Source organism: Miscanthus floridulus, chromosome 17 (genome assembly GCF_019320115.1).
Source record: "Miscanthus floridulus cultivar M001 chromosome 17, ASM1932011v1, whole genome shotgun sequence".
NCBI lineage: Eukaryota > Viridiplantae > Streptophyta > Magnoliopsida > Poales > Poaceae > Miscanthus > Miscanthus floridulus.
The window spans coordinates 4,412,714-4,425,548 of NC_089596.1; the positions used below are offsets into that span (position 1 = coordinate 4,412,714).

At 47.5% G+C, this 12,835-nt stretch overlaps 1 protein-coding gene across 3 annotated transcripts; it reads right to left on the reverse strand.

The window, feature by feature from the left end:
* Positions 1–1,927: 1,927 nt before the first annotated feature.
* On the reverse strand, positions 1,928–5,461 carry LOC136517520 (uncharacterized). 3 transcript variants are annotated; one of them, XM_066511109.1, is made up of 2 exons: positions 4,652–5,461; positions 1,928–2,136 (listed from the first exon to the last, which is right to left on the reverse strand). In XM_066511109.1, the coding sequence occupies exon 1, from the start codon at positions 5,397–5,399 to the stop codon at positions 4,656–4,658; it is 744 nt and encodes a 247-aa protein (XP_066367206.1). In that variant the 5' UTR covers positions 5,400–5,461; the 3' UTR covers positions 1,928–2,136; positions 4,652–4,655. The 3 variants fall into 3 exon arrangements, with proteins under 3 accessions (XP_066367206.1, XP_066367207.1, XP_066367208.1); XM_066511110.1 differs by lacking the exon at positions 1,928–2,136 and adding an exon at positions 2,145–3,653; XM_066511111.1 differs by lacking the exon at positions 1,928–2,136 and adding an exon at positions 3,678–4,520.
* Positions 5,462–12,835: the final 7,374 nt, after the last annotated feature.

Genomic DNA, 12,835 nt, shown 5'->3' on the forward strand with positions numbered 1-12,835 from the left:
CCTAAATAATGGACCAACCGAATAAGGGACAGGTGTCTAACTGTCTTATCTTTGGGACAAAAAGCAAGACTACCTTGCCATTCGCGCTTGGATAGATTAGCCTTCGTCAATATAACTCCTCTTCGTAAGTAGTCGTGAGCTTCTAGATCGACCTCTCAAGTGTTTTATGTGGTTAATGATGCCAACTTTGCTTTGTGACTAACATGTGTGTTTTGAAGAAACATTTTTATGTTGGGTCATAAAGCATGAAGTTAAAGGAGTGTCCTCAAAGCGGGTTGAGAACAACTTAGCGTGTGTAACTAGAATATGGATTGAAGGATCAAGAGTTAACGCTAGGCCACAATGCATGAGAACGGTGTCATCCCCAATAGTTGATGACAAGATGATCAAAGAAGTCACGGATGAAGGAGATCAATCAAGGAGTCAGAATTTATTTATCAAGCATAGAATCCTACCCACACCCCCTCCGAGGGGTGCCCATCCTCAGCCTGCACAAGAAGAGTGCAGCTCTTGCTTGTGCCGATCAGATACAGCTAGCAGCAGTGATGGATTTGCCCAAATCTCCAATCGCCTTGCCTCTTCCACAAACTATAAAGATTTCTCCGGTCCATTCCATGTCCCTACCTGACTATCTGATCCTTATCTCCTTAACATACTGCTATGTTCTTCACATGCACATATATTCGATATGCTCGCCTAGGCATGAACAATATATTTGCCATCCTGCTGGTGAATAATGCACGAGTCAACCAATTTGAAGAACTGGGAGAATATAAGATCCAAATCCCTGGATGCTCTCTAAAAAGGAGAAGGCAGCCAATACAGATCTCTCATCCAGCCACCCCAATGATCTGCTGCTTTAACTTGTCACAAAGGCCAATATTCCTTCCTGCTGTGTCAAACACGCTGCTCGGCTGCTGCCCCCTAGCAAAAGTCAAAACTACAGCCTGATGGCTACTTATAAATACATACCCAGGCATGCAATGCAGAGCATCAGTGCACAAGCAGCACGAGCGGCAGAAGAGAGGCCTCACATGGAAGTAGGAGGCTATCTTTGATAGCCAAGGATGATTTGCCTGTAGCTAAGCAACCTCTGAGCGCCCCTGCTGCCATGGCAAATGGCAATCAGGGCGACCAAGTGCTGCTTCTCCGGGCAAATCATCCGGGCTAGCTGAGTACCTCTTATGCTGTACCATGTCAGGCCTGCTCCTCTTTGGTTTTAGGTAGCCAAAACACAGGTGAGGTTTTCCAGCCTATAAAACATCTCGCTAGTTACCTTGACAAGGAGCACTTGCGTTGGTTGGAGGACAAGCAATCGCACATGCCCAGGCATGCAAACGCAGAGCATCAGTGCACAAGAAGCTCGAGCGGCAGGCAGAAGAGAGGCCTCGCATGGAAGTAGGAGGGCATCTTTGATAGCCAAGGATGATTTGCCTGTAGCAACCTCTGAGTGCTCCTGCGGCCATGGCAGTCAGGAGCACCAAGTGTCTCCGGGCAAATCATCTGGGCTAACTAAGTACCTCTTACGTTGTCCCATGTCAGGCCTGCTCTTCTTCGGTTTTAGTTAGCCAAAACATAGGTGAGGTACTCCAGCCTACAAAACACATCACTAGTTACCTTGACAAGGATCACTTGTGTTGGAGGAGACACAATTGTCAACAGCTCGAGCTTATGGCGAAATTCTTCACTTGATTTGCCATTGTAGTGTTACCAGCCCAGCGCCGTGGCTGTAGCACATCATCTCCCAACGTGACACAATAATTCCACCCCGCCCAAACATAACTACAATTTGTTGGGATACTCTCGATTTCTTGAGGCTTTTCTGGGAAATGTTGTTTTGGTAGATGGCATAAAGGTACCTTGGGCTTAGCAAGTCCTTTCTACCCTGAGCCTCTTTCATCCACAAGCCAAGAACCACTCCCACTCAATAATCCTAACATACTTATACTTACGGCAAAATGTACCAGACTATCATATTTGACAACCATCACATTTTGGAGATGACATTTCAAAAAGACCAAAAAACTATGATTTCAGGATCCATCAGCTACTCTTTGAACTTACAATGTATCAATGCCTCACCATATCATTTCCTTGCACCTTTCTTGCAGCTGCCCAGCACGCCTTAACCAGTAGCTAATAAAGAGAAGAGAGAAAAATATCTGAGACAACGAAAGGATTGGCCTTAAAGTAACTGACATAAAAACTTCAGTTGCCTAATAATCTATAAGTAGATAAAAATATCTTTCCAACTTAGATTCTATTCTTTACTTCAGATATATGACCACTTGTCTCAATTATTCCTCCAATTTAAAATGGTAGCTACCACACAATGGCTCAGCTTGCACATAATGAATTACTATCTACCTCTACAATATAAAATTGCTACAAAACAACACACACACTGCAAACAGTGTCACGACCCAAACAAACTACTATTCATTTCCTGGTGGACATCCTAGTATTGCTGTGTTCACCAATAAATTAACATGGCTTTATAGTATGTCTAGCAGCGACACGGTTTTAGTGCAGTGGCTGGTAGCCAATTTTGTTTATCTATCACATGATGTAGGAGAAAGAAAGTTGAGCATATATGTCATTATTGCATTATATAGCAATGAATGCCTAAGTGATTGTGCCATTTACAGCAACATAAATAAATGGTAAGTTTATTAAATCTCACATAAAAATCGATTTTAATTCATTATGGGTTTGAAATATGGATATAAATATTCATGCTGAAATTAGGACAAAGTTGAGGCATAGGAGAGCTCTATTCTATAATGGGAAATGTACATTAAATACACAAGGCATATGAATGCATAGCCAATTAACCAATGGAACTTAAAGAACATAAGCAGAAATGGAAACAGCAAGACTAGGATATAGGCTGTATTAGTTACTAATGCTAAACTTGTAATCATAAATAAAACTCAAATTTCAGTAATTCTAAAAGACAGCATATGTCAGAATTTCACATGTTATAAGCATTCATTGGAACAGAAGATGAACTCCATACATAGGGCAGTTTCTTCACAGCAGAGTGATAATTTACATATAAAGGGAGAAGAGAAAGTCTAACCAAGTTCACTTGAAAAGGCAAGTAAAAATCTAGGCAGCCAATTAGAAGTTCAGTTAAAGGACCAAATAATGTCACAACTGGGTGCCTGGGTCCCATAAGAAGCAGAAACGATGGAGTATATCACATAATGTACACAGCTCAGTCAAAAAGCTTATACCATACAGTGCTCCTCATCAATAACAATCAATGGGCAATTGATGCATTAATTTCAACATACAATGCATAACAATAATGGAAATAACATTTATGGATGATCCCAACATCATTTATGCTCAAGATTTACAAGTGGGTTAAATCATGATGCAAAATGTATTGATAAAAAATTAACTGTGGCACTTGGCGTTGACTTCATTATCGGAAGAAGTTAAGTGAATAATTGCTGCTCTCATTCGACAAGGAATAATTCCCAATGGATATTGTGGGTTGACCTCAATAGCCCCTAAGAACAATGGATTCTGTTCATCAAATCGTGGCCTTAAGGGAGGCTCAAGAGGCACACATATTTCAAAATAAATCTTCTTTCAAGTGACTTCTGGCAAGATGGGCAAGGTCAAAACAAAGAAGTCGGTCCCTGCATGATTTGGAGAATATATACCTACCATTATTATCAAGAAGAGATTCAAAGGGAAAAAAAAAGTGCATTGATGTGCCACAATGAGTATGGATGGCACGTTGACTTGTATTTTCTCTATGTATCTATCGTATCTGCTCTTGTGCACACTATACATAAAGAACACGGGGCAAGATTCTAAAAAGGCAGAAGTCACAGCACCTAAGCTCTAGTTGCCACCCAGCCGACGTGCTTCTCCAATAACCTGAGCTAAGCAAGCTTGTCCTCAGTGTGCATGGGCTCCCGAAGGTGCATTTGCATTTTCCATCTGGTGTAGATATAAGCTGCATGTGCCCATAGGGGCACACTAATCTATCCACTGACATTCCTTGAACAATTCAGAAACCAAAAGCGGAGAATTGTATTTTTACTACAGAATCTCTATCATAGTACCGGAGGATCCTAGCCTATCATGCATTTTTTTCCCCTTTGTTGATGGCAGTGCAAAAAATTGGCAGAAAAATTGGTTATGAAGCCACGATTTGCTCTGTTTGTGCTTTCTAGCTTGTGCAGAATTTGCCTATCCCTCTTTCCATTACCTTTACAATAGCCTTCTGTGCAAGTAATGTTTAGTGGAAGTCAATCCGAAATATTGAATTATGGAAAAGCTCTGATAGAAAGTAGCAAGTATAACAAAATCATGCAAGTAATAAAAAGGTGCACATTTGTCAGATCTATTATGAGCCTGAACATGACAAAACAGTGGCATCATGTTAATGCAAGTAGTTCACCGCAATCCATTATTTCAATGCTTTCCAAACTATTCCTTTTGAGCAGCTTCTCAGCAGCGTCATAATACAACAAAGATGAGGCTGTCATCAATGAAACCTATATACAGCACAGTCAGGATTGACGAAAAGCAGCACTAGTTATTCCCTTCATGACTTCATCACTACTAGCTCTCTACGGGAAGGAATTGAAAAAAAAAATTGAGATATCAGGAGACGCTAAGAGCTCACCAACTCAGGACGCATTGTCGCTCCGGAGCTTGAGGATGGCGGCATACATCTTCCTCCTGGAGCCAACAGCCCCAATGCCCATGTCCTTGAGGTCCTCCACCGTTAGCAGCGGGAGCACCTCGTCGTCCACCTCATGGATCTCAAACACCGGCGCGTACCGAGAAAGCCCCAAGCCATCGAGCCAGGACTTGACGCCGCCATACCCCATCACGGAGGGGAGGCGGCCGTTGGGGAGGCCCCAGTCCGCCACCCCGTCCGACTCGTCTCCGCTGGCGTCGCGGCTGCCCGAAACCCTAGCCTTCGCAGCGGCGGCGGCGGTGGCGGCCGCGGCGGAGTCGGACTGGTCCTCGTCGTCGTAGTAGCGCTCCTCGTCGTCCTCGTAGCCCTCGGCGGCCCCCACCGAGGAGGGCGCGGCGGGGATCCACGCGGTCCGCGGGCGGCGCTGCGCCGGCGGCTTGGGCCCCCGGCGGCTGTGCGTGTGCGGGTCGAGGTCGTCCGGGTGCGCGCGGCGCGGCGGTCGCGGGTGCGACGACGAGGACGGCTTGTGGTTGCGGCGCGGGGGCGGGGCGTCGATGTCCCCGAGGCGGACGCTGGGGCGGCGGCGGCGCTTGGAGTAGGGCGGCTGCGCTCCCCCGCCCGCGGCGGCGGCGGCCTCGGCGGCCGCGACGGCGTCCACGGCCGGAAGCGCGGCGACCACGCCGAGGCCGGCGCCGTTCGTGCCCGGCTCCGGCGGGCGGAGATCGGCCATGGGGGCGGCAGCGAGATGCGTGTAATCCGCAGGCTCCTCTCGGCAGCTTCTGGAGTGGGAACTGCAGCACGAGTGTGGCCCGGCGAGAGAGAGGGGGAGAGTTCGTACTCGTGCTCGCCACGCTGCGGCGCGGGTAGGATCGCGCCACGTGGTAGGCTGGGCGGTGGGGATGTGCGGAAGTCGTCAGGGGTGGACTGGGTTGGGTTGATGACGTCGAGCGGGCGACGCGCTCCGCTGGATAAGGAGGCGGCTTCGCTACCCACGGGCCGCCTCGAGCAGACTGGGACACGGGCTCCATCCAGCCCAATGGGCTTTGATGATTTCGGTTGGTCCACTTCTCTTTTTTTTTATATATATCCGAATTCTGAAAACGCAGCAGGAGAGTCTTCGTGTTGTTTTTCAAAGCTGGACAACCGACAGAAACAAAGTGTAGAGATATGCTTGCCGCGTCCATTTTATCACTAGTTTCCTTTTCCTTTCTTAAACCTGGATTTCCATCACTTTTCCTCTTCTGCTATGGTGCACTGATATTCGATATCTCATCACGCCTTACATTCGCTCTGTTAGTCTGAACGTTGAACGGTTGCTGAGACGTCAGGCCTCAAATGTGAATTTTTTCACAAACCTGTCCTTCCGGCCTGAATTGTTTGTCCGTCTGTCACTTTCTTGTCCATAGATACATACATTCATAGATAGATAGATAGATAGATGTGATCGCGTCTGAAACTCTGAACGAGCGAGCTGAACGTAGAACATGGAAATCTGAAAGGGTCTGAACTCTGAACTGGAGCATGGAAAATATGGGCGACGAATCAATAGTCACTACCTTACCTTGCTGTTTGGGCGCAACAGAATATCTCAAACACGTTACTCGCATCACATGGCCGAGATTTTGATGTCCTTTCTTGCCGCGAATTCATCTGAATTTGTGGCGCGGTCGGAGGGCGTACCCTGCCCATCCCAAAGGGGCGTCGATAGGGGTCCTACGTCAATGGCGTCCCTTTCACCTTTCAGGCAGGCACATAGCTTTTCTCGACCTGTGTCCTCTGTCTGAAAAACGCACTAGGCTTCTCACCGTCTGTGTCTTTCTGAGTGCAGAATCATAGAGATTACACTACACAACCAGGCCTGGGCAAACCAACAAGAGCCTCCCCCGGTCTCTACCAACTTGCATAGCAGTAACCTGAAGGCAAAATGTCCAAACGCGTGAAAGCTGTGGGCAGTCGGCGTGTTCCATGCAGGTCAGGTCCAACAGTGGCCACAAGCTCAGAGCTCCAACTCCACTTGGTTACCTCAATCTAAAGCTGTTTAGCAAATCCAAGTGCACGATTAACATATGTACAAAAGATGAAGCAGATCAATTGCTGACAACCTTCACTTGCGCTTATTCAGCACTACTTTTCAGCCGTGGAACGGTATTTTCCTCTCACAACATTTCAGCATAAACATCAGCATAAGTCAAATTTCAGCCTAAGCGAACATTTCAGCAGGCATGTCTTAGGCAGAGTGAACATCTGATTGGCGACAGGGGGACATGTGGACCTCTGATGCCTAGGCAAACAACAGCAAAGCTAGTAGTAGGTTGCCTGTTTCAGTGTGCCACGAAAACTATCGTTAGTGGAAGTGTACTCAGATACAATTACTGTGCATCTCCGATCAGAGCCACAAGATGGCGCTGTAAACACACTGCACAATGGCGCGTTGCATGTTTGCATTGCATGCATGAGCATAATAGAGTTTCAGGTTTTCAGGATTGCCCAAAACGCCAGCAGTCAGCTCAGCAGACCAAAAGATTTTATAAGTTGTCGTGCTGCATTTTTTGTGCCGTCAGAAAAAAAACTTTATTCAGCGACATCAGAAGAGGATACTAGTGTCCGCACACTCGCACTCCTGTGATATTTTCAGTGTGTCCACAGTGTAACAAAATATTTGAGAACAGCGAATAATATCTCACAAAAATCTATGAATTCTCTTCTCCGTTTTTTTTTTTTTTTTTGTCTATAAGTACTACTAGTTCATATTTGCAACGTTAGCAACAGCTATAGTGTTTAGTTTGCGCCTTTGAAAAAATAACGATTAGCACTTTTTGGCACATGCTTATTAATTTGCCTGATTCAAATATCACCCAACGTGGTGATCGGTGAATAGTTTTACGTCACGCGGCCTGTTCGTTTGGCTGTGCCTTATCGTAAACGATCGTAAATTTTCAGTCGGAACAGTATTTTTCTCTCACACAAATCAGCCAGCAGTACTTTTTCACGAACCAGCAACGATACGAACTAGCCAACCGAACAGGCTGACGCTTATCATGGGGTTACAAAAAATAGCATTTTGCTGACACTGACTGACACAAATAGTGCTAGTTTGTCCAGGCTCCGGCTCCTCTAAAATAGCTTTATAGCTTTGGCTTTTCAAATAAAGCAGCTTCTCTAGTTGAGCTAAAAAAACATTTGGGAAAATAGCTTTATAGATCATTTCCCAGAGTAGAAGTAGAAGCTAAATTTTTGGACTAGGATTCTTTGTTCAAAAAGAACTCCGCCCAAGCTGTTTTTAGCATCTTATTTAGAGCATCTCCAAGAGTTCTCTAAATATTGCTTCTAAAAAGTCTATGTTTGCCAACTCCTAAAAAGATTTTAAAAGAAAAAAAAGAAGTTCATCTCCAATAGTTCATAATATTTAACTTTAAAAAATCAAATGATGATCCCATTTGATGTTTTTTTTTTGCCGTCATCTTTTTTTCCATGCGAATCTCTCCATCGCCGCGTGTATCCACGCCGGCCCGAGCACTTCATTGGCTACCTAGCATAGCAAGCATATATAGCTAGCGAGCTGCTACACATTGTGTGCCCGCGCGCGCGCTCTTGTCCAATCTCAGTGCCAGTAGAGAGCCCTAGCTAGCAGCTAGCGCTGTTGCTGCTGGCCACCATGTCGTCGAAGCAGGAGAATGAGGAAGAGGTGGAGCTGCCGTGCATGAATGGCGACGTGGGGAGGGACGACGACAACAACGGAGTCGAAGGAGGAGGAGGAGGAGAAGGTGAGGGTGAGTTCGCGGCGGCGATGGCGTAGCTGGCGCCGGAGGGCGTGCGGGCGCTGCACGTGCGGGTGGAGGCGGAGTGGGGGCCCGTGCTACAGAGCACGTGCCAGACGGCGGCGGCGCGGGCGCTGTGGGGCCACGTCGTGCGCAACCCGACGGCCGGGCTGCTGGCCGGGGAGCGCTACCTCAGGGGCCTGCACGACAAGATGTGGCACGACGAGCGCGCCAGCGCCAGGGAGGTGCACGGCGTCTCCACGCGTGGCTTCGTCCGCGTAAAGTTACGCGGAAGGGAGAGAAATTTTCTAAGTTCTAAAAGATTAGGAGTAAATATTAAAAGTTGTTGGAGGGGTTTTTTCCATCTTTCTAAAAAATAAGAATTAAGAGGATGTTTAGGGAACTCTTGAAGATGCTCTTAGCATGGCTTTTTTTAAGGAGTCAGAACCCAAACCCTTTTAGTAGACCAAGGGTATGTTTAGAAAAAGAGAGAATTTCCTCTTTGCCATCAAAGCCTAGAACAATTCCTTGGTCGCCATTAAAAATTATAGCATTTCTTGATTACCATCGGTTTGTAATTTTTTATCCCTTCCTTGCCATTTCCGTTACATTTGTGGATTTTGATCCCTTAGCTGCCATCTACTTAGATAATTTGGTTCCTTAATTGCCATTGGGTGGACTGAACAGCGTGATCCGTGCTCCCCGCTCAACGTCGTCCGCTGCCGCTGCACTCTTGTCCATCCTCCTCCTCCCTGTCGTCCCGTCTCCCTTGCGCACGCCCGGGTATCCCGTGAAGTGCTAGGGAAAGAGAGGAATCCGGGCAAGGGTCGGCACCGCAGGAGGATGAAGTGGGACGGGCTTTACCCCAGAGACGACCACTGCCCCACCGAGAGCCCGAGGCCGATGAAAGAGAGCTCCAGGCCAGCGAACTGGGACATCATCACCTTGACTACGCTGAACGGTCCCTGACACGTCGCAGTGCACGCCAGCCAAGCAGTCGGACTGCCTGGTCGCACTGTGCGGTGTATATATATATACAGGTTTGTTGGCCGCCAGCGCTTAATATTTTTTTCTCACAGCAAACCAGCGATCTGGCTAATAATATAAACACAAGTACGCAGAAAAAGGAATAGCACATCCTGGGCACCGGTGTTTTTTCTTCTCCATGTTTGCACGGAGATTCGGAGGAAAATAGGATTTGTTTTTTTTTTGACGAAAAATAGGATTTGGTTATTCCCACAGGTTCACGTACTGCGCCATCTCGCACATGGACCTGCGATGCAAGTTTAGGCACTGCGTTCAGTTAAACGAGACGTGGAGCAGTGTCGTGCGTGTGTCGAGAGACAACGGGAGTCGAGAGGTGAGGTTGCATACTGAGGTACTCACTCCGTCTTAAAATACGTGTCGTTGTCGCTTCTCGAGGAATAATTTTAACAAAATATATATTAAAAATATTAATATTTATAGTAAATAATTAATATCACTGAAAAGATCTTTGAATCTACTTATTTTAATAAAAATATTAATAAATTATCTAAACAGATGATAGTTAAGGGAACAAAATCTACATATATAACGGAAATGACAAAGAAGGAATCAAAAATCACAAACTGATGGCAATCAAGGAATGCTATAATTTTTAATGGCAACCAAGGAATTGTTATAAGTTTTGATGGCGATGAGGGAATTCTCTCATGGAAAAACTGTTGTGAGCTAAGTGATGTCAAAAGGTTGCAAATTATTTGCTTGAAAGAACCATAGAATCTACCTCGTCCGTTTATCTTCCTTAAAACAACTACAAATCATCTATGCATTTCCACCAATTTAGAATAACATAAAAATTGAAAGCGAAAAATATGATCTAAGATGCTGAAAAATTGTATTACGAAAAATAACTGTTTCTAGAAACACAACTTCAGATTCTACCAATTTAGTTGGCGTCCTACTTTTAAGCAGCAAAAGCACCTCCTGAAAACTGAACCAAACACAGCACCATGAAGCAGAGTAGGTGTCGGGTATCAGTATTAGTGATACCCGAAGAGGGGATCTGAGGACCGCGGACGACGACTCGCCTAGATAATCGAGGATGTGTTTCAACCTCGACCAACCCCGAAGAGACGGTCTCTGTCTCTCCCGGCCCTGAGGGCACGGGTCCCGTGTAGCCCGACCCCTTGGGCACGGGCCCCATGTCGTCCGACCCCAAGGGTACGGGTTCCGTCTCGCCCGACCCCTTCGGCACGGGCCCCATGTCGCCCGACCCCAAAGGGTACAGGAGCCATCTCGCCCGACCCTGAGGGCACGGGCTCCGTATCGTCCGACCCCAAGGGAACGGGAGCCGTCTCGCCCGACCCCAGTGGCGCTTGCTCCGTCTCGCCCGATGGGGACCCATACTGCCTTCAACCACTATGGGTCAGAAGGTACGACCCCGGGGTCAAACTTTAGACACCGTGCTAGAAGCAGGCGCATCTCGACGTGACCAATGGCCACGTCAGGCCATGTCTGGGGGTTCACATCGCCAGCAGTGACGGGTGCGTGGTCACTGCGTTGCCTACTCTCCGCACGGCCGCTGACCGGCACGTCGGTTCACCACGCCGTCCGTCGAGACAGGATGGGACGCTACGACCAGCTGATGACATCGGGGCATGGCACTAGTGGTGAACAGGAGCCCGACGTGGAGCCACCCCCATCACCATCTACAGCGTCAGCGGGACCCGCCTGGAGGAGAAGAAGTACTCGGCGGCTGAAAGGTTCTTGTGTGGTTTTGGTAATTGAGTGACAACCTAGGTGGACTAATTGTGTTTATGTGAGATACACATGTGATTAGTCCACAGGTACATATGTGTGAGCAACATATACCGTGAAGGTGAAAATGGTTTGGAGATGTTGCAAAGCTCACACATGTGATGATGAAGGAGCTTATTGCACATGAGACATGCCATTGAATCATGTGATCAAGGTGGAGAAGATCATGACAAGACTTGGCTTGATGGATTGGTTGCTAGCGTGAAGGACAAGTCGGAGGCTTTGGAGCGATGGACCACGTGGCGGTGAAGCTTGAGCAAGACTTGGCGCTGATGGACGAAGGCAACGGTGAAAAGCAAGTAAAGTCAAGATTAATGAACTAATATAATCACGTGATGATATGAAGTGGATCATATTATTGTTGATCATGTTGGTGCATGTGTTGCATCGACATTGGAGGAGATGGAATAGAATACGCAAGGCAAAGGTATAACTTAGGGCATTTCATTTCATCGGTCATAGGTGTGTAGAGAAGTTGATGACCGGGTTTAGGATAGATGGCCGTACTATCAAGAGGGGCAAACTTGTTTGCATATCGGTCATCTAGTGCCACTCGAGTGATCTAACTTTGCATCGTCGCTAGGATTGAGTGGCGTGGCAAGTTGAGTGGCTAATCCTTTGGGAAATTATTGTGAAAATGCTAACACACATATACTTGGTGGTGTACACTTGGTGGTGTTGGCACATTTACAAAGGAGATGAAGTTGGAGTTGATGTGGATCAACTCGGCGATGAAACGGAGGCGAAAAGGGTTTGAAACTCCACCGGCAGAGTGTCCGTCCGTAGAATGCGGACAGTCCAACGGTGCCACCGACGCCCTATACAGAAAAGATAGGGTTTCATAGAGTGGACCGGACGCTGGTCACGTGGTGATCGGACGTTGGTCACGTGGTGACCAGACGCTGGGGTCCTGCGTCCGGTCAGTGGCGGCAGAGAGCGTGCAGGCGTCGGTCTTCGACCGGACACTGGCGCTGGAAGTGACCGGACGCTGGTAGGGTGCGTCCAGTCAGGCTAACATACGGTGACGTAGGTGACACAGAAAAGTTGGAGAAGGACTGGACGCTGACGCTACGTCCGATCGTGATGGACCGGACGTGTCCGGTCACGACTGGTACCTTACTAGAAACGACCGAACACTGGGGTTGCTGCGTCTGGTCAGCTTGTGTAGCTGCGTCTGGTCATCACTTGACCGTTGAGATCAAGTGACTGAGGTTGAATGGAGACGACACGTGGCGAGCATCCGTTGACTGGACGCTGAGGTCCTGTGTCCGGTCGATATGACCGGCGCGTTCGGTCAACCCAAAAAACGCCTAGTGGAGGGGTAACGGCTAGTTTAGCTTGTGGGGCTATAAATAGAAGGGGGTCTCGGCCATGGCTGGTGCTAAGCACCTCGGGGGACTTTGTGTCCATGCTTCAGAGTGCTTGGGAGCCCTCCATCTCACACATGCTTGATAGTGATCATCCGATTGTGTGAGAGAGCGATTCTAGTGTGATTGCATCATGAGGTTACATCGAGTGGCACTAGGTGATTGAGTTGCAAGCCGGTGGTGCTTGTTACTCTTAGAGGTTGCCACCTCCTAGATGGCTTGGTGGTGGTCTCTGTCGA

Coding starts and splice junctions, on each gene's coding strand:
- LOC136517520 (XM_066511109.1), bottom strand. CDS start 5,399: ATGGCCGATCTCCGCCCGCCGGAGCCGGGCACGAACGGCGCCGGCCTC.